General features: G+C 39.5%; 1 protein-coding gene across 5 annotated transcripts in view; it reads right to left on the minus strand.

Moving 5' to 3' along the window:
* LOC129702847 (integrator complex subunit 6-like) overlaps positions 1–26,622 on the minus strand; it is an 85,445-nt gene that overhangs the window by 12,438 nt on the left and 46,385 nt on the right. For 2 of the 5 annotated variants that reach the window (XM_055644875.1, XM_055644876.1), the window contains 5 exons: positions 20,834–20,966; positions 13,146–13,240; positions 6,451–6,561; positions 4,944–5,159; positions 568–694 (listed from right to left, as the gene is read on the minus strand). In XM_055644875.1, the coding sequence (XP_055500850.1) occupies positions 568–694; positions 4,944–5,159; positions 6,451–6,561; positions 13,146–13,240; positions 20,834–20,966 (682 nt within the window). Of the gene's footprint in view, positions 1–567; positions 695–4,943; positions 5,160–6,450; positions 6,562–10,928; positions 12,902–13,145; positions 13,241–18,685; positions 18,811–20,833; positions 20,967–26,622 lie in introns of those variants that run through there. The other 3 variants (XR_008724452.1, XR_008724453.1, XM_055644877.1) reach the window with 3 other exon arrangements.

Here is a 26,622-nt window from a genome sequence, read left to right on the forward strand (position 1 = left end):
ACCTGCAAATGATAATCTGGTCTTTCAGGTCAATGGCAACAGATTTAATCATTCATTTCAAACTGTCTTACACATTATAGAATGGACTGCTTTGGTGCAAAACAAAATAGAGAACAGTGTCATTAAAGCACATCTTCCATTTATTTTTTTTCTCCCCCATTGCTTGTGCTTGGCGTGATTAATATAGGGCGGCACGGTGCTGCAGTGATAGAGTTGTTGCCTTACAGCACCAGAGATCCATGTTCGATCCTGACTACGGGTGCTGTCTGTACGGAGTTCGTACATTCTCCCCATGATCTGCGTAGGTTTTCTCCGGGATCTTTGGTTTCCTCATTTTGTAATTGGCTTGGTATAATTGTAAATTGATCCCAGTGTGTGTAGGATAGTGTTAGTGTATGGGAATCTCTGATCGGCGCGGACTCGGTGGGACGAAGGGCCTGTTTCCGCACTGTATCTCTAAACTAAACTAATATTGAAAATAGTGTTTAATTACCCCAATAGTGGTTGTCCTATTATCATTGCATCCATTTAAATGGCACAGAAATTGTTAGCCCTGACCATTTTTACCTTCATCTTGTCCTTTCAATGGACCATGTGAAGTTTTCAACAGGTTTAACCTCATGCGTGTAAGCTGATCCAGAAGATTTCGTCTTGGTATATCATAAGCATTCTTGTAACTCTGAGGTTTCAAATCCTTCAAAATAATTTAAAAAAAAAAAAATTAAAGTACCAAAGTGACATTACATGATCTTGCATATCAAACATTCACTAAAGGCAACCTCAAACAACCAGGTCCTGAAGCATGGTAAATCTATAGTTAAAGTTATACTACAACTGTCTGGTGTGGAGTAAATTTTGAGTTGGTATGGAACCTTTCATAGACCCAGAAAAACTGAATGGTTTTGCAAAGGTCAAACTTCCTCTGCAATTACTTTACTTGGACTCTAGACATGATTGTTATCTGAATGTTGCACACAAGAGTAGGAAATATGACTTCCTACAAAGAAAGAGCACCAGAACATCCATAATCTCAAAAACCAAGACTTTGTCTTAGAACCTGTATGAACATACAGTGCCCTCCATAATGTTTGGGACAAAGACCCATCTTTCTTTATTTGCCTCTGTACTCCACAATTTGAGATTTGTAATAGAAACAAAATCACGTGGTTTAAAGTGCACATTGTCAGATTTTAATAAAGGCCATTTTTATACATTTTGGTTTCACTATGTAGAAATTACAGCAGTGTTTATCCATAGTCCCCCCATTTCAGGACACCATAATGTTTAGGACACATCAATGTCATGTAAATGGAAGTACTCATGTTTAGTATTTTGTTGCATTTCCTTTGCATGCAATGACTGCTTGAAGTCTGCGGTTCATGGGCATCACCAGTTGCTGGGTGTCTTCTCTTGTGATGCTCTGCCAGGCCTGCATTGCAGCCACCTTTAGCTTATGCTTGTTTTGGGGGCAAGTCCCCTTAGTTTTCTCTTCAGCAAATAAAAGGCATGCTCAATTGGGTTCAGATCGGGTGATTGACTTGGCCACTCAAGAATTTAGCATTTTTTAGCTTTGAAAGAAACACCTTTGTTGCTTTAGCAGTATGTTTGGGATCATTGTCTTGCTCTAGAATGAACCGCCAGCCAATGAATTTTGAGGCATTTGTTTGAACTTGAGCAGATAGGATATGTCTATACACTTCAGAATTCATTATGCTACTACCATCAGCAGTTGTATCATCAATGACGATAAGTGAGCCAGTACCTTCAGCAGCCATACATGCCCAGGCCATAACACCCCCACCACCGGGTTTTACAGATGAGGTGGTATGCTTTGGATCTTGACAGTTCCTTCTCTCCTTCATATTTTGCTCTTACCATCACTCTGATATGTTAATCTTCGTCTCATCTGTCCACAAAACCTTTTTCCAGAACTGTGGTTGCTCTTTTAAGTGCTTCTTGGCAAACTTACCTGCCCATCCTATTTTTTGTGGCTAACCAGTGGTTTGCATCTTGCAGTGTAGCCTCTGTATTTCTGTTTATCAAGTCTTCTGTGGACAGTGGTCATTGACAAATCCACGCCTGACTCCTGAAGAGTGTTTCTGATCTGTCTGACAGGTGTTTGGGAATTTTTCTTTATTATAGCGAGAATTCTTCTGTCATCAGCTGTGGAGGTCTTCCTTGGCCTGCCAGTCCCTTTGCGATTAGTAAGCAAACAGTTGATTTTGGTAAGCCTAAGGTTTGGCTGATGTCTCCAACAGTTTTATTCTTGTTTCTCAGTCTCATAATGGCTTATTTGACTTTCATTGGCACAACTTGGCATCAAATTGCAGAATGATCTGCGTTGGAATGGTCAGACTCATCATGCAACGGTGAAAGCAACAGGTGTCCTAAACTTTCTGAGGCGCAACTTTCATCATTGTTCAACTTCTGTCAAGGAGAAGCTTTTTTTTTTTTTTTTTTTTAATTTTATTTTTTTTAGAAGTACGGTAAATTACAATCCTACACAACACATATATCTTAATACATTTTTTGTACCCCTTCATTTTTTTTGAGCTTTAAGAAAAAGGTAGAAGTAAGGAAAGTAAAGAAAGTGCAAGAGAGTCGTGCAGTGCAAGAGTGTTGGGAAAAAAAAGCCCCTTAGGAAAGAAGTTAGAGAAGGAAGTAAAGTGAGAAAATAGACCCTAGAAAAGAAAGAGAGAGAAAATAGAAACAATCGCTCTATTATAACATTAAACTCCGCAGAAAGGGGACTACCAACCAAGTCTGTTTTGTTATTTTACCTCCCGTTACCAGGTCCTGATACCACTTATTTATATATTTGTTGTTTTTTTTTAATTACTATTGCACCTCATACTTGTAATAGGTCCAGAAACATAGACCACGTCTTTTGGAATTGGTCTGCTTTACCTGCTAGGAGGAATCTCATCTCTTCCAGATGTAATGTTTCAAACATATTTGATATCCACATTTTTATTGTTGGTGTCGGCGCATTTTTCCAGAATTTAAGTATAAGCTTTTTTCCCATTATTAGCCCGTAATTAAATAAATTCCTCTGAAACACGTTTAATTCAGGGTTATCTTCCGATATTCCGAAGATAATCCATTCTGGTTTTGGTACCAGTTTTATTTTGATCAATTTTGAAAAAATATCAAATATTTCATACCAGAATTTTTGGATTTTTGTACAAAAAACAAAAGAGTGCGCTATGGTAGCTTCTTGACACAGGCATTTATCACAGATTGGTGAAACATTAGGGAAGATTTTATTTCATTTAGTTTTTGAATAATATAATCTACGTAATGTTTTAAATTGGATGAGCGTATGTCGTACGTTGATCGAACATTTATGCACCTGTAGTAAATGATTATCCCAGGTCTCTTTTGAGATTTTTATAGCTAATTCTTGTTCCCAATCTTTTCTAATTCCATCTGTTGTGGGTATTTCTATGTTTAAAATGATATTATATAGGTACGATATTAAATTAGCTGATTCCGCCTTGGTCTTCATTGCTTCATCCAATAAGTCGGAAGGCATATCATGATAGTCTTTTGTGTGTTTTTTCAGATAATCACAAATTTGAAGATATTTAAAATATTGGTTATTTTTCAAATTATATTTCAGTTGTAGTTGTTGAAATGATAGTAAATTCCCCAATTCATACAGATCTTCGAGCATTTTAATTCCCATTCTTTCCCATTGTATAAATGATTTGTCTATGATTGATGGTTTAAACGATGGATTATTGACTATTGGTTGTCAAGGAGAAGCTATACTTCACCCTCGTTAGACCTCATTTGGACTACGCAGTTGCAGCATGGGACCCATACACAAATAAAAAAATTTCTTCCATCGAACGTGTCCAAAGACAGGCAGCTCGATTTGTTACTAACACCTATGAGAGAGAAGCGACTGTCACCAAACGTTTGAATTCTCTGGGGTGGAACCCTCTCCAAGACAGACGTGAAGCTCACCGTTTGACCTGTTTTTACAAAATGTTAAATGGTCAGCTCGACATAGACTACAAGACCTACACCAAACCCGAAACCAATTAGGAGCAGACGAGTAAACTCGATCCAATTTGTGATCCCAGCTACAAAGGCAGATGTATACAGCAATTCGTTCTTCCCCTGCACAATTAAAGCATGGAATAATCTCCACCCAACTATAGTTACCCAACCAGATGCAACTAAATTTAAAGTAGCTCTTTCTTCCCAATAACCCTTTCTGGCTTAAGCCCTCCCTTCATCACCTCCAGTTTAAATTCCATTTGGAATATTTTGGAGGACCAAGAAACCAAGAACTGGTCCTCATGTTGATAAAGTGACTGATAAAGGTTTCCCCCGATTCTCCCCCCACCCCCGCACTCCCCACATAAAACATACCAAGAGACATTAATAAGAAACATTCAAGACATACTTAAAATGATAAAAACAGAGAAGGGACAAGACAGAAAGTGAAACTCATACTCTAAGGTTATACTACAGCCGAGGTCTTATTAATCACATTCAGCACCAATCAGCTTTAATTTTGTTCTTTTACTTGTTAACAGCATTTTGTTTCTCAATAACATTTTTAAATCTCCAAGGTAACTGGAAATAAACGTATATTTCAGCAGACTGCAGATTTCATGGGTCCAACTTGAAGTGTCATCGGGAAACAATGTTTTGTCAATATGCTTGAAATACTTTTCCTTAGATAATCCTATTTATCATTTAAGAGGCAATACACATCCACCGTTCTTCACAATTTCTCTAGTTATAGTTTTTAAGTCAAATAGGCTAATGTCGTGTAGAGATGCTCAAGGGACCTCCAAAGTCAAAAAGGAGAATTTCCCATTTTCAAGCCAGCTGACAGGTCTCTGGAGAAATTTGCAATTAACTTTGCAAGTCCTTTGTTGAAACTGTCAATTCCACTGAAAAAGAAATACCTGAAGGTGTCTTACCGTATTCAGAATCCCAATTTGAAAGCCAGTAAACTCCTTCATGTTTAAATCCATAAGTCTGTATGGAGGCTCTCCTGTGATGCCCATCAAGATTTGCCTTAAGTCTTTGCGCTGTGTTAACGAGAGGGCATTGCTTCTATTCCTTACTTTAATGCCAGATTCTTGAAGCGGTTTCTTACCCACTGAACTTATGATTCGGTCGGATTCCAGTTTAGCCTGAAAATTACAAATGAGTGTTTTACAAAGGAAATAAGTTAAAATTCAAGATAAAGTCAGTAGTCAGTCAAAAATAACCGTAGATTGGTCCCAAACAATAGGAGGTTTGTGGCGGGACAATGGAATTCATATTTCAGGAGGCACCCCCAAAATACTAAAGTACTTAAAAATTCACCCAAAACTAGGCTGTGTTAATCCTGCCTTCGCAAATGCTTCTTCGGCTAGGAGTGGCCTCAACAAGCATGAAGGCACCAAATAATGTTGTTACTATACCAGATTGACTGGAAGAACAAACATTCCAATATCAGTGGCCTCTCCCAGTCCATTACCAGAGCCTCTATCCAAGTTCCTTTGGGCAGCCACATAAGAATCCTGAATTAATTTTGTTTAGAGATACAGCATGGAAACAGGCTCGTCGAGTCAGCACCAACCAACAATACGCTAGTTCTATTCTACACTCTAGGGACAAATTACAGAAGCCAATTAATCTGTATGTGAAATGTGAGAGAAAACCAGCACACCCAGGAAAATCCAAAGCAGTCGCAGGGAGAATGTACAAAGTCCGTAAAGACAGCACCCGCGGTCAGGATCAAACGCGGGTCTAAGGCAACAGCTCTACCGCCGCGCCACTGTGTTGCCCAATTTAACATACTATTCCACCATTTGATTCATGGGAAGAGATTGCCAGGCAGATAAAGGAAAACATTCAATCATGTGCTCAAGTATAAAAATGCAACAACCACAATGGTTCGTGGGAATTCTAAACTCACAATCAATCAAGGAAAATCAACAAATTAGGACTGCATTCCACGCACTGGAAATGCACAAAAGTTGCTCTGCTTAAAAAGGCATAATGTGCACATCCCCCCCAAACAACACATCCATCATGTCAGGCATCTTCCACCCCATCTGCAGAAGAGTCTGCAGTTTCCACCTTGGCCTCACCAGCCACCTCAGAAACCAAAACCAGAGTGGAAGAAAAATTATCTTTAATCTTGCGGGATTGCTTAAGAAAAATTCTGTACTAGAAACTGAGCTGGAAGTCAAACGCCCCTTAAAAATTGGTTTTGCTGCACGTAAAGTGGGTGTAATACCTTTGTCACTTCCTCACCGACACACAATTCACACATGGCTTTCACCTTGGGACAACTTGGCTGCAAATCTTGCTATAAAACATGACTATACAATAAATATTTAAGAGCTTCTGGAATTAATTCAGTTATTCCTTAGTAGGAAGGCTGTGGGAAGGCTGCTAGAAAGTAATGGTTAGATAAATTGAAAAAAATCTTACCTGTTGACTAAGTTTTTTGAGGTAAGAAATTACACTGTAGCTAAGACCATAATCCACTCCTTCTGCAATCAAGTTGGGAGCTCCCATCATCCTCAATGCTTTTTTCAAAGGCTGGTGAAATTCAACAAAATATTTACTGCATCAAACGTCCTTCACTCTCACAGAATCATCAGAATGCAAAGTCTAGTGATAAATCTCACGCTCGCCAACATTATACACCACCTTAGCAAAGTATAATTCTTCAGGTTTAAGCACTGTGCTTGAGGGGGAAGGACACTAAAATTAGAGATAAGAGACTGCATTTGCTGAAATCTGGAACTAAAAATCTAACAGCTCAAAGAACTCAGCAGTTAAACAGCATTTGTGGAGGCAAAGGGATGTTTCACATCAGGTCAGATGCAGGGTCTCAACTTGAAACATCGGCTATCTCTGCGCCTCCACAAATGCTTCTTGATGTGATGATTTCTTCCAGCAGTATATTTTGTTACTCTTGCCACTGTAATTACGATTAATATTCGCAAAAATTAAAATCAGCTCATAATTCTGTTCCTGGAACATTCAAAAACTGCAAAATCAGAATGTTTGATAATGTCTAATGTCACCAATCAAACTGCATTTTAAGTATTTAAGAAGGAACTGCAGATGCTGGAGAATCGAAGGTACACAAAAAAGCTGGAGAAACTCAGCGGGTGCAGCAGCATCTATGGAGCGAAGGAAATAGGCAACGTTTCGGGCCGAAACGTTGCCAATTTGCATTTTAAGTATTACTTTTACACAACATATGCAATTGTTTGATCAATGTAATTTCCAAGCACTGTCTTTTGAAGAGGCGAAGGCAGCCAGATACTTCCTTTACACCACTGCAAAGAAGCACACAAAACTCTCGTAGGCCACATGATAAACCTCAATGCCAACATTGCAGTGTTGGCAACTCTCACATATTGAGCGCGAGTCTCAAGCATTTCACGCAATTCTCATGCTGATCACAGAATTTCTCACGCTAAAAAAAGTTGATATAAATAAATAGATACAGGGAGTCACAAACAATTCTTCCAGATCTAGACAAGGCTTCCAGATCTCCGCCACACTCACCAATGAGAATAGTTTTCTGTCGGCGGGTTTCCCATAAAGAACGAGCAATTTGATTGGCTTAAACCCACCGCACACTATTTATATGCATAACCATCTACCGACAACAATTGATCCGAAGTAAAGCAGCTGTCATAGAGCTCCCAAACGCCATATCCCATTGGCTGCAGATGTATACGCTCGTTATGCCCATGCCCGCGCGACATGGAAATGTGTAACGTCGCCAGATCGAATCCGGGTACGTTATACGTGCAGACGATCTCAGCTCATCATTGCACTTTGGTGAATTTAGAAGTTCCGCGGTTTCACTGACAGTGACTTTGCACGGTACGTATTTTGTTTATGATTACTTTGTTTATTTATCTATGAAGTGAACATGTATTAACTTTATTTTCTGGAATTTAGTTTTAAATGGGCAGAAATAAACTAAAGAAGTATCAAGTTAGACTGCCAACTTCTAAGCTTAAGTTAAACGCAATAAGCCACGCACCACCGCCCCGACGCTACAGTGCAGTGCAATTAGTGCCATGACATCACTAGGACGTGACGTCTCTGGTTGTTGCCGACAGGGTCGTAGCTTGTTGTATCTTGTCACGGGTGGACGTAAGTTGATCGGTTGTCGTAGGTTGTCGCCTGTGTGGTCGTAGGTGGATGTTCCAATTCGGGAGGAATTATGTCGCCGGTCAACATTGCTTGTCGTAGCTTGACGTCGACTAGGTGGTAGCTTGTCGTAGACATTGTCGTTGGATGGGTCCAGATTTCTCACTCTCAACTCTCACGCAATGTTGGCAGTTCTGACATTGTGAAGGAATGCAAACCCAAGGAGATCTGTTGTAAAGATGCCTGGGACTTGCAATCAATACCCAAGACACTGAATATTAGCATTCCTCACACCTATAGGTGGTTGCCAGAACAAGCAGAAATTCTTCTGATGCACCAAGAAAATTAGGACTAGCAAGACATGTTGTGAATTGATTAATCGATTGATTGAAAAATACAGCATGGAAACGGACTCTACAGCGCCTATCGATCACCCATTCACATTTGTTTTACGTTATCCCACTTTTTCACCACGCCTCACACATTAGGGGTAATTTGAGAGGCCAATAGACTACAAACTCGCATGTCTTTGGGATGTGGAAGGAAACCAGAGCACCCTGAGAAGATCCACACAGTCAAGCAAGAATGTGAAAACTTCATTTTGAGTAACCCAGATCTCTAGTGGTGAGGCAACACCCCTACCACCTGCACTACTATGCCACTTTAATATACCAGTCCATGCTTTACTGTGAAAATAATAATAATAATAATATTTATTTATATAGCACTTTTAAACAAAATCACTTTGAACCAAAGTGCTTTACAGAGATTGATCAAATTAATTGAATAGATTCAATGTCACAAATTCATACAAAATAAAAAAAGAAAAAGAAAAAAGGAAAAAGACACAGAACAGTACACTATAGAAATCAACAAGAAACGTCCCCCCACAGCAGAATACACTGTGAGGGAAGGCACTGAAAATATCCAGTTCTCCTCCTCATAGTCCACCCGATGATGTAAGATGAATCGCAGAAAGGGGACAGAAAGAGGCCGAATGGACAAAGCGACGGATGACAGGAAGAAACGGCAGCTGGTGAGAGGGGAGGGAAGCCCACTGTGACCAAGTGCGTCCAGTTGCTGGCAGCAGCCTAAAAAAAGCACCAACCCCTGGGGCTACAACATCAGCCGCAACAACAGCCACGTCAACAGGATCGTGCAGTGGGTGAAGAAAGGCTCACTGGTTCACCGTGCGTGCTGAGGGTCACATTGGAAGCCGGGGCTGTAAGCAGCCAGGGGGGCTGTGTGAACCGGGGGGTGACATGGGCAGGTCCGTCCGCTATAACTAAAATCCATTATAAAGGAGTCCGTTAAAACGAGGGTTTACTGTACTTGACTCTCACCAAACTGATAAAGTATTTGTGCACTTCTTCTTACACCATCATCCACAACACACTAATCAATGTGATCTTAGTTATCCAATTTTATGCCACTATTGCTAGGAACATAAAAAGCAGGAAACATGGCTCTGTATCTGGGCCTGCCCTCATCCTATGACGAAGCTGAAACCAAGGATGGTTCAGAAAAGCCGACAACACAAGTTGTGGATCAAAGGATTTTACCTGCATTTGCCAACTGACATAAGCTTTAAAATAACCTGGCGGAGGCTACCAAATAAAATATGTAGAAGCGCACACTGTCTCTAAAGAAAAGCACAGAATTATACATTCGCAAAATTTTGGGAATATAATGTTCAAAAATTATTTTTCTATTTTAATTTCGAATCAGTGGGAAGTCAGATTTTGTTTCCAAAATCATAACAATTCCTGAATTTATAACAGGATTGCCTTGATGATGATTTGTTCAGTTTTGTCTAGTGTGAGCAACCTGTCCTCAGAATATGACATGTTACCACATATGAATAAGTTGTTCTTTTTAATAAACCAATGGCTATCTTTATACTTAGCATAAGGGCATCCCCATCATTTTACCTCTAACCCTGCTTGTGCATCTCACTCTTGTCTCCCCTCCCCTCTGAATTATTTCCATTCTGAGGTTCTGATTTACACCAATTTGATACAAAGAAAATTGATATTTAAGCTTCATAATTCATTTATTAAAATTTCACTTTAAATCAATTACGTTGATGGGCATTTTTTGCAACTTAATATAGTAGCAGTTCACACAAAGTTCAAGTACAAACTACATTCAACAAGAATAGGTGTCATAATTTGCAAGAAATGCATTTGATGGAATTGGACTTAAGGAATGTTTCTACAATTTAACATGCAGATCAGATTTACTCTCCATATCTTCACGTGTTATATTCAGACAAAGGCTACACCAATTTTCAAAGGCTAGACAATTTAAAATTAAAATGCCAATTCCCACATTGGATTGCAATGAATGATTCAGTGACCACATTTAATTTGACCCTCCTAGTCCAATAATAGCAATGTGTGCTTTAATCTTGGCAAATAAATTAATCTTCTGAACAAAATTAAGTGTTTTATATTAGGCAGTGTGTCTGTACGATGCATATTTAAAGTAAAACGGTCATAAGTGATATTTAGAGGAATGTTGACACCTAAACCAGGTTATTTGATCTGGGTGACTCATAGCGATCCTCATCTAATTGAGTAAAGTAAATGGATTGAGAACATGCAACAGAAAATGCTGCAGGCAGAGGTCAGAGTGTATCGATTGGGAAAAGGGCACACCAATAAACATACTGGGTTTAAACCACTGATTAGACATCTGTCAGATAAATGTCGCATTAGTACCTGAACAAAAGGGAAGGGGGGGGGCGGGGGGGGGGGGGGGGGGAGATGATAGGTGCACACGGCTAATTATTTTTGATTTACATACAAAACGAACTGAGAAGTAGCAGCATTTTTTGGTATTCCATGTTTCCCAGGCGTCGAAATTATTTTGTCTTCAACATTAAAAATATTAGATGCTAATTTAGCAATGCCACTTATGCAAGGCATAAATTGCACTTTACTGCAACCAGTTTTGTGGAAAATTACTAAAAGGCTAAATGCAAAATTATTGTCGTTAATTGTGAGCAATGTTACATAAATTGCAATGCACAATTCACACATGACATTTAACTAGATTGTTCTAATCAGCACATAGAAAAAGATGCATTTCATGAAGCATATGATCCTTTATTATTCAAAGAAATATGATCAGTACTTTTAATACCCCTGTCCAAAACCTCCGAAGTGCCAGGTCATCCTTGTTTTCAGAAGGCAACACGCAATACGATACCTGACTGATTGTAACACAACCCTATTCAATGGTAACAGACCAAGCAAATAAAGTTTTATTACTTAAAAATACTTGATAAACTAGAAATATGCTACAATATGAAAATAGCTTGAACACTGTTGACAAATCAGCAGTAAAACAAAACTCAAACCAAATAATGCTAAAGCCCAACACAATTTGGCAGATGGGCAGAGATCGCATATTCTAACACACAGAGGCAACTTGATCTGGAATCTAAAGTACATTTAATTTCTATAATTTTCTCACTGTTCATGGAAGTTTTATTTGAAAACTTGAGTGAGATTCTTAAATTTGAACAAGCAGCCTGATGGATATCTTCAAAACTGGAAAATGTACGCAAATGTTTAGTTTGATTCAACAATGCAGCGCGGAAACAGGCCCTTCAGTCCACCAAGTCCGAACCGACCAGCGATCCCTGCACTCTAATGCTACCTTACACACACACGAGGGACAATTTACAATTATACCAAGCCAATTAACCTACAAACATGTATGTCTTTGGAGTGTGGGAGGAAACCTAAGATCTCGGTGAAAACCCACGTGGTCATAGGGATAACATACAAACTCCGTACATATAGCACCCGTAGTCAGGATCAAACCTGGGTCTACTGGTGCTACAAGGCAGCAACTCTACCGCTGCGCCGCCATGCCGCCCTAAATGTTGCACCAATAACTCAAAAATATTATCCATTATATTTCTTCACAACAGCAGTGGGTTAGAGATGAATTGTATGGTTTGGCTCCTTTTTAAAAAAAACTCAACTAATCATTTAACAATTATACAGTAGACCATGCTTTACAACTTAAATTTTAACCTAATGATAAAGTGTCAGAACTAAAGATATCACAAACCGTTAGACAAGACAAGAGAGTTTATTGTCACGTGTCCCAGAAAGGACAATGAAATTCTTACATTGCTGCAGCACAACAGGATATTGTAGTCATAAATACAGATCAGATCAGATGTGTCCATGTACCATAGAATATATATATACACACATCAGTAAACAGATAAAGTGCAATAGGTTGTTCATAGTTTGTTTGAAGTTGTGTTTAATTCATTTTCAGTCCGATGGCTGTGGGGAAGAAGCTGTTCCTGAATCTAGATGTTGCAGATTTCAGGCTCCTGTACCTTCTACCCGAAGGCAGCGGAGAGATGAGCGTGTGGCCAGGATGGTGTGGTTCCTTGATGATGCTGGCAGCCTTTTTGAGGCAGCGACTGCGATAGATCCCCTCAATGGTAGAGAGGTCAGAACCGATGATGGACTAGGCAGTGGTTACGACTTTTTGCAGCCTTTTCTGCTCCTGGACGCTCAGGTTGCCATACCAAGCCACGATGCAACTGGTCAGCATGCTCTCTACTGTGCACCTGTAGAAATTCGAGAGAGTCCTCCTTGACATACCAACTCTCCGTAATCTTCTCAAGAAGCAGAGGTGCTGATGTGCTTTCTTTATGATTGCATCAGTGTTCTGGGACCAGGAGAGATCTTCGGAAGTATGCACGCCCAGGAATTTGAAGTTCTTGACCCTTTCCACCATAAAACTCAGACTATTACTCTGTGCATCGACATTTATTGACCCAATAATTTAAATATATCCTTTATTTTCTAACCCACACCATAGACATAGCTTAATTGAGAAATAATACATCTTTAAAACTTACAAACATCTTAACCATTAAGTGCAGCCAAAATCTTCTCACCATGCAATAATCTACACATATAACTATACACCAGATTTACGAATAAAGCTGAATATTAAATTCTACATACCCCGATATAATAAGGAGGCATTGTCTTCAAGTAATTTTCAAACGCCTGTCGCCATTTCATAACTGGCTTCAGCTTATGCACTTTAAACAAATCATCTGCAAAACAGAAAAAATAATTCATTACTAGTTAAGTGAATTAAGAAATTCCCTTTTGTACACCAGCTGACCTGGTTTTTAAAAGAAAACATTCAAAGGTTATTTTCTGATGCAGGAGAAATATGCAGAGTGCGATTTTCCCCAGGCCTTAGTTTACATATAGTGTAAAGATCTTGTGCCTCTGCTATTAAAAAATCTGACCTGCTTCATGCTGGAGGTGGATATGGAGAAGAGGGATTAAAATCAAAAATGCTTTAACCTATCAAATAAGAAGTTTGAACTCTCCTGCACCTCCAAGTTACAATGGTAGGTTGGCAGTGAATTCAAAATACTTCAGTATTTAATCAATTTACTTCAATGACTATAATGATACATCCTAAATGCACATGTCACAGATGCACATTCCATTAAAAATTTTAAAAATGGAATGTTTGGAGACTAGAAACTAATATCCCTGCAACTCTAGGTTCAGAAATAAAGCAGTGTTGAATTAATGTTTCTTCTCTCAAACTGAAGGCTGCCAATGCCTCTATCATGTTCCTGCTGTATGTCATTTCACATTACAATTTTATTCAATTCGCTTATGCATTGCTGTTAAATTAGGTTCCTGGCAACTTGCACCAATTGCTCATGTTCTGCACATAAAGCAGAATTTAGTTTTTCTCAACACAGCAGAATTTTGCTTTCATGAAGTAAACACAAACATAATAAAAATGGTTTTAAAGGTTGGTGTCAGAATTGTGAGCACTGTTCCAAAGTTATAGAAGTTATTTCATTATACCAGATTAGACGGAAATGTATTTTGTACTTGGCCACTCTATAACTGACGTGGGGATGCCTGAAATTCTCAAAGTCCATGTTATTCTGCACCTAAATATTTCCTATAATACACTAAAGGTTATCAAAAAATACAATGTTATAAAAATATATAAATTAAATATTTTTGTACATCAGAGCAATTTGCAGCATTGCCAAGATTCAAAATTTTAATCTAAAATTATTTAAGGTAGCAATAACCAGGGAGGTTTAGATTGCAATTCACTATTTTTGCCAAGTCATTAATTTGTGAATAAGTATATAGTCAGATAAGATCTTATTTAAACCAAGGTATTAAGCACCGAGCATTTCCATATTTAATCTGTACTTGAAATTTGCTGACAATATCAATGGAGTTACAACAGCAATATGAAACAAGTTGAAGCAATTTCTATGCTTCTCGAATTTTAAATGAGTAGGAATCAGTCAAAAACCATGTATAAAGACCACAGTAATTCAGTCCCACCTGTGTTATACAAAACAGAATTAGATACACCACTCGCATTTTTATAATACTCGTTTCTGGACTAGGTAGACAGAATGGAATATGGAAACCTGCCATTCCAGTCCGGAGTTGTGTTGGCTTGAAAATCAGCAGCATCCAATCCAACCAATTCATACCTGGTAATGCCAATCTAATTTGGCAGACCTTGGAAGTAGTAATGATGCTGTATGGATTTATTTTTCAATTACAAGCAATCCTCACATTATTTGGCAGGGGGAGGAAGGGTATTATTTTCCAAGAATAAGCAAGTATTGTAATTTTCGGTAATGTGAAGCCACATAATGCGTCAAGGAATGTGAGTTTAAAGAAAATAACATGTTTATTTTCTTCCCCAAACCTCGCACAAATTCTGTGAGAGTGAGTTTTATTCCATGTCCCAAATTTTTTTTGGAGGCAATTAGTGAATTATGCGAGGACATATATTGTTATCCGTAATGCAGGGATCACCTGTAATAAGGTCATTTTACCCTAAAAAGCACAAATCACAACACCTCCAACTCTCCTAAATGTATCTGCAATCTGATAAGGCCAACCAACTAAAATACCATTCCTTACCCAAAATCAAGTCACTATCATAACAAAGTTGGGTGCAGGGAGATGTGTCGTCATCATGAGTTAAGTACTATTACAAATACCTTTATACAGGGAAAGAGAAAGCTAATTATACTAATACATTGTCTAGGGCTCAGGATGCATTCTCAGAAACAAGAGTATGAACAGTGGCGCAGCGGTAGAGTTGTTGCATTACAGCAAATGCAGCGCCAGTGTTTTTGCAGCGCCGAGCTCGATCCTGACTATGGGTGCTGTCTGTACGGAGTTTGTACGTACTCCCAGTGATCAGCGTGGGTTTTCCCTGAGATCTTCGTTTCCTCCCACACTCAAAAAAATGGACAGGTTTGTATTTTAATTGGCTTGGTAAATATAAAAATTGTCCCTAGTGGGTGTAGGATAGTGTTAACGTGCGGGGATCGCTGGTTGGCACGGATAGGTGGGCCAAAGGGCCTGCTTCTGCGCTATATCTCTAAACTAAACTAAACCAAACATTAGAAGCAGACAGAGCAGCATTAGAAAGAAAAATGTTACAAACAACAATGGTGTTCTCGGAGCCTGGCATGAACTTGTCCTACCCTCTGCTGTGTTGGGAACCATTGCCCTTGATGTGTGCTGCTGTGCACATCCTTACCTTCTCCACTGTTGTGCCAGACACCTGGCAGACTTTCAGCAACTAATTGCCCACAGCTTAATATGGAGAAACTACCCGTGAGGTCCGCAATTGAGCAGGCCAAGTCAAATGGTGCGGCTGTTCAGCATTGCACATTAACCACCATAGTGTGCGTAGGGCTATTGTGGGGTTTACAGAAGCTGCTCCATGTGTTGACAAACGCTCAGGTCCTGTAGTCTCTCCCATTGCTTTCTGCAAATGTAATGGAAATTGCCATTGCCCCTTATGTTTGGCTGCACAATTCTCCCAAGCCCTGTGATTTCCGAATGGTAAAAAAATATTTCAATAGCAAGCATTGTTACGGCTGTTACCATTCATAATTGCTGGGCTGGGGACAGCCAGGATTTCTGCATCCGAGTGAAATGGGAGACAGCAATGTTCATCAGGTCCAAAACTGATAGCCAGATCAGATAGGATTCAGGCAGTCTATCAACACATGGAGTACATGCACCGTCCTCACCAACAGTCCTCATTCACCATGCTAGCCAGGGTGCAATCCCAAGGGTCACATCTAAGCTCTGCATCACTCACTTCAGACTGTTCGACTGTCTCTAAGGCAGCCTCCCCACGCTAAGCCGTGGATAATTGATAGCTGTAGGTGTGCCAGCAGATGGCAGGGATTTATCTCAGCATCCGAGCACAACAGCTCACACCCCGAATAGATATATATTTTACAAGTGGAGGGGAATGTGTCTCAGTATTTGGAATGAAGGACCAAGAGCATTATAACAAAATCAATGCTCTGTGGGATACCAATGTATCAGTATTAAGGAAAGTGACAGAGTTTGAGCTTTCATCATTTGTAAAAAATTGATTCCATTGTCTGTCAATTTGCCCATTAAACGCTGCTCTTCAACAGAGTGCAGAGAAGAAGGAAGGGCGACGAGTTGGAAAACTTTCAATTTGTTTGTGAAGCCAAACTTGAAACTTATGTCCTGCTTGGTAAAATGCCGAAGACTGAGAAAAGGTTCACACATAGCAAAAGGAACGTTTACAGCAGAGCTGGCTGATTTACTTTGATAAGTTGTAGGTTATACAACAGAACTTGAAAGATGTATTCCTACATGAAGAATGGAATCTTTGACCCGAAACGTCACCAATTCCATCTCTCCATAGAAGCTGCCTCACCCGCTGAGTTTATCCAGCATTGTGTCTACCTTTTCCTACTTTGCCACATGATATGTGCAGCAGGATCGTTGCAGTTTCTTGTGTCAGTGACCAAGAGTCCCAAGAATCTGAGTACACTATCAAGACAAGTTAATAGAAAATGCAATGACATTACTGTCTTTTCCAACCAAAAGCTGCAGGATAGCATAATTTTCGATAACAAAACAGTCCCGCCAAGTTAATTCAAAATGTATTTGAAATGCTTAATTGGATAGCTTGTCAAATTAAAATCAACTATTTAAATTTGTGAATGTAGTCTGATCTGTTTATGGTCATTGTCTTATTCTGGATGTGACATGGAAGATAAACCAAGCAATATGAAGGGAAGGACATTGCAAACTAAAGGTTTTTAAATGACACAGAACATTTGAAAATATGGACCTGTGCTTGTTGTCCAAGAATGATTTCCAACCAAGCAAAAGTTTTAACTCCCATCTTCATCTTTAATTACATCCTTGACCTATTATATGTCTAATCTATACTAATCTTACAAGTCTCCAATGGTGATGACACACAAGCCAACCATTTTACTCGTGGATGCACTTTCAGCTACCAATGTCACGTGGTTTAGAAGTCTCTCTCTTGGCCTCAACACCTTTCTACTCTGGCCCATCTTTATGACAATTGTTTAAAAAAAACTCTCATTGCAGTGTCAAATGCTTAATTGCTTAAATCTGTGAAGCATAGAATCATAGAAAAATCAGTGCAGGAATTGGCCATTCGAGCCAGCCATTCAATATGATCAGGGCTGATCATCTAAAATTAGTATCCATCTCCTGCTTTCCCCCCTATATCCCGTGATTCCTTTAACCCAAGAGCTAAATCTAACTCTCTCTTGAAAACATCCAGTGAATTGGCCTCCACTGCATTCTGTGGCAGAGAATTCCACAAATTCACAACTCTCTGGGTGAAGTTTTCCTTGTCTCTGTCCTAAATGGCCTACCCCTTATTCTTAAACTGCAACTTGGAACATTTTGCCATGTTAAAGAAATATGTGATTATTATATAAATGTATGCTGTTTTTGTTTCATAGCTCAGTCCAAGAGTTTGGATTCACATTGCAACATTAAGGTAAACTCTTTCCTGGAGTATGTCTTGGAATAAAAAAAATCATGAGCCACAGAGGAAACTGAAAGATGAGCTACTGAATGCTTAATCAAAGGAAATGGGTCTTAAAGAGAAAGTCTACAAAACCAGAGATAGTTCTCAAGCTCACTGCCCAAAATAGCAAAATGAATTGTCACCAACAAGAGGATTAAAGAAAATACAGGTGCACAGAAAATGATCAGAAATGGAAAAATACAGAATTCTCAAAGAAAGTATTGGGTTGAGGAGAGGGTTAAGGCCATGAAACAATTTGAGTTGATTGAGAATTATTTTTTTTGCACGGTGGAATTGTTGGATATAAATGTTTACAAGCACAGGGTATTGGGTAAACTAAACGTCATTATTAATTCTTTAAGAAAAATGGAGCAGGATAAATTTATATTGCATTCTGCTTGTCCAATTAATTATTTAATGCAATACTCTGAACAATGCTGCACATTTATTAGGAAACAGTGAATAATGTGCAATCAACTTGTCAAGGTGTTTTAATAGAACTCGCTATTGATAATAACCCAGAATAAAATCATACAAAATGAAAATGCAACTTCATGAAATCTAAATAAATTGGAGGGAAGCAATTGCATGAGAAAATGTTACATTATACCAGAGTTCAGCAAAAGTTACCTACCCATGAAACAATGCAACAGCAATGGCGGGCCTTGGTGTCGACCAATGAACCATGTTTTCTGACTGTCAGAGGAAGTCGAGAGAGAGGCTTATTGGTCAGGCCCAGTTCGTGCTGATTGCATTTCTCTGGACATGTAAAGACACACACACATATACCATCATTAGATTCATGAACAACAAATAAACGCATCATACAGCAAAGGCCGAGAAGCAGAGATGCAAAAGCAGATTTTCTATGGCTGTTCAAAAATGAACTGTAAAGCAAAACAGCACTGACTGTTTTGCAAATGCAAAGGCCAGTGATCAACAAATCTGCTAATTTCTGTGTCAAACACATACACAATTGATAGATTAAGAAACCATTAATATGAGCATTGATAAATGGATAAACCAAACATTCCATGGGACTCCATTTATTACACAACTGGAAACGGATCAGATTGCAACTTTGCCTTCTATCATTCATAATTATTGTGCATTAGATGATTGAAGAACAGGATGATATTTAATTGTAATCAATTTATACATATCCCTAATCTCTATTCTATTTCATCTACAATATATTACCAGAATGTTGCCTGGAATAGATGGTTGGAGATAGGGAGAGATAGAATAGGCTAGGTATTCTCACTAGAATTTAGGAGGGTGAGATTTTTTTTTTAATTATGAGGGAAATAGAATATAAAATATTACCCCCCCCCCCCTTCCCCTAAGACAGGAAAGCCTAGAACTAGAGGGCACAGATTTGAATTGAAAGGGCAGAAATTTAAGGAGATCAGAGGGACATGAGATGTGGTGAATATCTGGAATGAGCTGCCAATGGATGGTGGAAGCAGGTATAAGCAGGCATAGACAAGGTGGGCCAAGAGGGCCCTTATCTGTTGTACGTTTCGATGACTCAAATACACAATCACATCACTTAAGTTATGGTATTCTCCTCAGATACAACCTAAAACCTCATCCTCTGCACAAGGCTAATTAATTGATTAAAAATAATTGTGCTTCCATCCACTTTTCTCCAGAAAACAGGCATCATGGGCAATTTTCATTTTGTGTATCACAAATCGCACAACTGGCCAACAAAACGTGTGGTGGGTTGCAATCTAATTTGAAACATAGCTGAAGTCTAAATCAGCTTTTTAAATTTACCTTTAAAGAGGTGGGCGCCTGCCTGCCGCCCCCCCCCCCCCCCCATGGCTTCTCTGAATGAGATTCATTACACTACAGCTTGAAGTGAACAATGCAACAGCACTACCAGGACATTTAAAATCTCAATTATATCATCAACATTAGTTCAGTACTTATTATTTTCTTTGAAGTTAAATTTGACCTGCAAGTCCAATGGGTAAGAAACATGCCTGCTTGATTTTTTTTCTTTAACAAGCTACAATGAAGAGCACAAGAACCATCGAGATATACAATCAGTTCGCAGGGATTGGAATGGTGCAGTCCATTTGCGTACCACACACTGATAGAGATTTATTTTTACTTGTGGCATTGTAGAACAATTAAGATTATACTTTATAGCAATTTGTAAAGGCAAAATGTTTAACTATGCTTCTACAGACTAATTACAAAATACTTCAAATAATAGAGGAATCCTAGTTTCACTACCACAAGATGCTTAAAGGTGCACAATTTTGACCCCAAGCAAGTTATTATATATAATATATATTATATAATATAATTATATAATATATAATATATATTGTATATATATTCTTCCAAGCTAAGATAGATCAACAAGGCATATGTCACTTTTTTTAAATCATGCAATGCATTAAGATTTCAATTGCAATGAACTTTCACAGCTCATTGGACATTTCAGTGTTTATATGTAGTATTTGACCTGCAATCATATTCATTAGTGCTTCTGCTAAAAGTCACTTATTTAATTCTAATTCAAACATCATTATTCATAGAAACTGACTCAGGTGCCATTTCTTTTATTGTCAAAACATTGCATATTAATTCAAATTTATGAGTTTATGAGCAATACATCTGCATTTGCATCCCATAGAATAAATAGACAATGACCATTATCAATAAATTCACAAGAATACAAAAGAAAATCAGATGACACAAGGACTTTATAGTTCACTTCAAAACTGGGCCCCTCCTTTAGCAGGGTTTACAACAATATACTTACCTAAAAGTGGAAGCAGTACAGGATAGTTGTAAGGCATCACAAAAAGATTAACACAATTCAAAGCTGTACTAGCTTTCAGGTAACCAAAAGGATGACCAAGGTCACTATACTTCCCACTGTTGTTCACATACACCTGGAATAACAATAGGATGAATTAGACTATGAAAAAGGAAGTCTGAAATCAAGTTTGGAATTCAGCTGCCTATATGACTTTGTAATAATAAAAATTGCATAGCTCAGATCAAGTTTAAAAACTGAATATGAAGTTTAGGATAACTTTTTTAAATGGTTATTTTAGAGTTATTTCCTGTAAACTACTTTTGTCTGAAATGTAACTCATTAATTCTTATAATATGGTCCATGTCAATATTCCGTCCCTGGTAGTAATCCCTGTCACTGTTCCTGAAAAACTTAAATCAAAACAAAGAGTTTGAAATACACAATGGCAAAGCTGATCGGGGGGAGTATTTCAGCCATTCAAATACATGATCTTACTTAACAGTAGACACAAAATACTGGAGTAACTCAGCGGATGAGGCAGCATCTATGGAGAGAAGGAATGGGCGACTTTCGGGTCGAGACCCTTCTTCAGACTTATTTAACGGTTTAGTTTAGTTTATAGATACAGCGTGAAAACAGGTCTTTCGGCCCACCGAGTCAGTGCTGACTAGCGATCCCTGCATATGAACACTGTCCTACACAAACTAGGGACAATTTTTACATTTGTCAAGCCAATTTACCTATACACATGTTTTGCACACATCTTTGGAGTGTGGGAAGAAACAGAAGATTTTGGTGAAAACCCACGTGGTCACGGGGAGAACATACAAACTCCGTACAGACAGCACCCGTAGTCAGGATCGAACCCGGGTCTCTGGTGCTGCAAGTGTATATATAAATATATAATTTAGCCAATTTTGTTCCCTATTCCTTAATATCCTTGGTCCATGATAATCTAACCCTAAATTATTAATCAGAGTACTACGATCATCAATTGACCGCCATCGACCATGTTTTTGTTGGGTGTCAAATTCCCTGTACCTAGTTCACATCTTTGCAAAGTTAGAAGACATAGCTACGTGAAAATATTAAGTTGTAACAAGAAATAAATTGAGTGGACATACCAATGGCAAATATAAAAATGGGGCAAGTTATTCACCTACACTGGGTAGAGAAAGAATAAGGATTACTTTCTTCATTAAAAAAAAAGCAAGTTGGAAGAAAATAAGGAATTGGAAGACACATATGCACACGAACCCAAGAGCGGGAAAACAGCAGCAACTTTCAAATGGGAGTAGGAAGCTTCAAATAAATATGTGCCCTTGGGTATGATTAGTGCAGATAAACTAACTGGATAGTGTTTTAAATAACTTTCATAGCAGTTAGTTTATTCCAAAGAAAGGTTAATGTGATCCTAGCCTTTCGTCTCAAGAGAGTTAAAATTCAAAACTTAAGTTCCAAGAATTAAAAATAAAACCAGAGCTCAAGAGTACCATATTAAATATTTAAAAGAAAAATATTCAAAAGCAACATTTATTTAAATATAAAATCTATCAGGGCCAGGAATCAACTTAGAACACAGCAGGTACCATAAACTTCAGATGCTCATTTACAAAGAAAGATACAAAGTTCTGGAGTAACTCAGTTGGTCAGACTGCATCTCTGGAGAACATGGATAGGTGATGTTTCAGGTAGGAAGCCTTCTTCAGATTGACGAGTCACAAACCGAAACGGAGCGGAATTTGACCATTCAGCTCATCGAGTCTGCTCTGCCATTTGATCTTGGCTGATCAATATTTTCCTCTCAGTCCCATTCTCCTGCCTTGTTCCCACAACCTTTGATGCCCTTTCTAATCAAGAACCCATTAATCTCCGTTTTAAAAATACCCACTGCCGTCTGTGACAATGAACTCCAGATTCACCACTCTCTAGCTAAAGAAATTCCTCCACATCCCCATTCTAAAGGTACATCCTTTTATCCTGAAGGTGGAGCTTACCATCTAAGCTCCACCAGCAATTTTCTGGCTGTGCATTAACTGTATGACAGACCTGGATTTTGTGAAACTCTAGCATTTTGACGATCAGGGTGGGTTGAGGGTGGGGGTGGGGGAGTAGAAATTGGTATTGGTTCTCAGATCCAGCACAAAGTTAGAACTTTAAGACCATTGGGCAGAAAGGGAAGAATAAACCAAGCATTTCCTTTTACTTTTGGTTTTCTTTTAATAAATACTTTTAAGTCTGAATTGCAAAACGTCAGGAGGAACGCAGAAATATTTTTTGCAATCCTGACAAAACTTCAGATCATCACCAGGTTTGAGGGAATACATCGAAGTCCCTCACCGTGAGCACAGGATCGCCCCAGGGTTGCGTCCTCAGCCCCCTATTGTACTCCCTGTACACACATTACTGTGTGGCTAGGTTCAGCTCCAACTCAATAATTGAGTTTGCTGATGACACTGTGGTGGTGGGCCTGATCTCAGACAACGATGAGAAGGCCTACCGGGAGGAGGTGGCTGATCTAGCACTCTGGTGTCAAGCCAACAGCCTCCTCTTGAACATCAAAAAAATAAGGAGCTGATCGTGGACTTTAGGAGGGCACATCACCATTGAGGATGTGGGGATATTGTGGATAGGGTGAGCTGTTTTAAATATCTGGGAGTCCACATCTCTGAGGATATGACATGGACATCACACGCCGCAGCACTCGTGAGTAAGGCAAGGCAGCGGCTTTACCACCTCAGGCAATTGAGGAAATTCAGAGTGTCTCCGAGGATCCTCCAGTGCTTCTACTCAGCGGCTGTGGAAAGCATCTTGTCCGGAAATATTACCATCTGGTTTGTGAATTGCTCTGCCCAGGACAACAAGGCTCTGCAGAGAGTAGTGCGTTCGGCCGAACGCACTATGGGAACTTCACTCGCCCCGCTGCAGGAACTATACATCAGGAGATGCAACTCCAGAGCCAATAAAATCATGGGAGACCCCTTCCACCCCTGCAACGGAGTGTTCCAGCTGCTACAGTCAGGCAAACACCTCCGTTGCCATGCTGTGAGAACGGAGAGGTTGAGAAGGAGTTTCTTCCCAGAGGCCATTCGGACTGTAAATCTCACCAGGGACTAACTTTACTGAACACTTTTCCTTCCGCCCACAATATTTAATATGTAAAAGAATATGTGTGTGTTTATGATTGTGTTTATAGTTTGTTTGGTTGTTTGTTTGTTTGCCTTTTTGCACAAAGTCCACGAGCATTGCCACTTTTCATTTCACTGCACATCTCGTATGTGTATGTGACGAATAAACTTGACTTGACTTGACTTGTCTTGAAAGGCTTACAGGAGAGTTTCATGGAAAGACCAAAAATGCTGGAGTAACTCAGCGGGACAGACAGCCTCTCTAGGCTGTCTGTCCCGCTGAGTTACTCCAGCATTTTTGGGATGGGTGGGGGAAACTTTTAATCTCTTCCCTGCATGGAGACCCGACCTTTTCCCTGTCGGGTCTCCGTTGCCGTTGGGGCCTAGCGCCGTGGAGCGGCCTCCACCGGAACGACCTGGAGGCTCAAGTCACGGAGCCTGTGAAGCTGGGGAGCTGCTGTGGAGCCGCGGAGCCTGTGGAGCTGCTGTGGAGCCGCGGAGTCTGTGGAGCTGGGGAGCTGCTGTGGAGCCCGCGGAGCTGTGGAGCTGCTGCGGACTTACCTCCGTGGAGCTGGCCGGCTTTGGGGCGTGGAGAGCGGCGGTGGCGCGTTGCTGCGGCCCGGCTCCGGTGGATGGAACACCGGGAGCTCGCGGATCCCCGGTGGGAGGCTGCTTTGCGGGGCACCGGCAGCGGCGACTTCTCCCGCCCGAATTGCGGGGTTGAGAATGACCTGGAGGGGGGCCCTACAACGCCCGGCGCGGCCTTAATTTGCCGCGGACTAGCGCCCGCCGGGGGCTTTGAGCTCGACTTCGGGAGGGAAATGGAATGCAGGGGAGAGACAAGAACTTTGCCTTCCATCACAGTGAGGAGGAGAGCCACTGTGATGGATGTTTATGTGAATAGTGTTGGTGTGTGTTTTGGTTCTTTTATTGTATGGCTGCAGAAACTACATTTCGTTTGAACCTCATGTGAGGTTCAAATGACAAATAAAGGTATTGTATTGTATTGTATTGTATAGATAGAAGGAATGAGTGATGTTTCGTGTCAAGACACTTCTTCAGACCTTTCTCCAACCATCCTCATCACTCCATTATGTCGACCAAGCCCTGCTGCCACATGGAGCCTATTTTGCTTAATTTGGCTGGACAAACATGGTCTTTCTACATCTGGCAGAGTAATATTTAGCAGAGAACTGACCACAAATGAAAGTCTATTGGGCCCAAAGTAATAAAATCAGAGGCATTGGTTTTGCTGCAAATTTCCCTGGCTTTACTTTTATATCATCATATCGAGCAGCAAAATTTGAGTACCATAAATTATTAATAATTTAATCCTTTTGAAAATGTTCAGCATTAAATGTGCTAGCCTTCTTTATTCTCAGTGGATACAAATGATAAATAGAAAGTGGTTACTCAGGACACCACCTTCCAATTTTCAGCAACATACAGGTGAAACCATTATATATTTCTGGAGGACATGGATAGGTGACATTTCATGTTGGGGCTCTTCTTTAGACTTGAGTCTGAAGAAGGGTCCTGACCCGAAATGTCAGCTATTCACGATCTCTTTTTTCCGTAAGCCAGCATCTGCAGTTCCCTGTTACTACAGGCTACTATATTGACTTTCATTCAGCCCTATTGTAGTTTCTTCTTGGAAAATCAATTTAACAACGTCAGAGATTTTGGGACAAACAAACAAGCATTATAACATTAACAAAACTACTCAATATTTATTTTATCCAACAAAAAGTAGGCATTGAACTTAATGAGCACACAACTTTAGACAATATAATGTAACAAAAAACTTTAATGGTACATTATCAATTTTACCTCAATTTGACTCTTTGAAAATGATCCTTGATACAAATTGAGTGCACAAGTTATCTGCATATGCTGGTATCCTCTTTGTTTAGGCATAATGTGTATAGAGGGCAAAAAAATCTGCACCATGCACAAGAATTTTACGCTCAACAGTTTTACAAGCTTCTCCTACAAACAGATACTTTTGTGAAGATCGCCAATAGAGTACACTGTGTCAGCTTATTTAATCATGGAGCAATGGGATAAAAACAAAATGAGAATCTCCCTTTCAGTAGTAAGGCCACCCAAGCTGTTTACAAACCATCAATGTAAAATTATGTTTTAAAACTTAACACTAAATTTATGCTATGCGATTCTTGTGGCATCTATTCTGTCAAAATGGGGTTTATTTTATGTGCAGGTCACAATGCACCAAGAAATTGGTCCCATTGCAGGTTTGGGAAGACGTATACAAAGACACTGCACCAAATTAAGCATGGATAATCCAATTTACTACCCAACGTTTGTTTCCCAGTCTTTCAGCGCAAAGACCTTGCCACTTCCTTTGCTTAGAAAATTACAAATCACTTTTGATTGCTTTGTTTTGAGCCATTTTATATTCTCCTACACCAGATGTACTTGCATCCCAAATCTGTAAATCATCATGCACTTCATCCCAAGTGCCTGCAGAAATATGCAAATGCCTTTGCTTAACTGTTATAATTGCAGCATAACTTTGAATAATTATTAGCTGTACCTCAGAAAATCATAAGAATATCCCATCATTTAAGAAACAGTTAGACAGGTACATGGATGGGGCAGGTTTGGAGGGATATGGACCAGGCGCAGGCAAGTGGGACT

The sequence above is a fragment of the Leucoraja erinacea genome, chromosome 13 (assembly GCF_028641065.1).
Source record: "Leucoraja erinacea ecotype New England chromosome 13, Leri_hhj_1, whole genome shotgun sequence".
Taxonomy (NCBI): Eukaryota; Metazoa; Chordata; class Chondrichthyes; order Rajiformes; family Rajidae; genus Leucoraja; species Leucoraja erinaceus.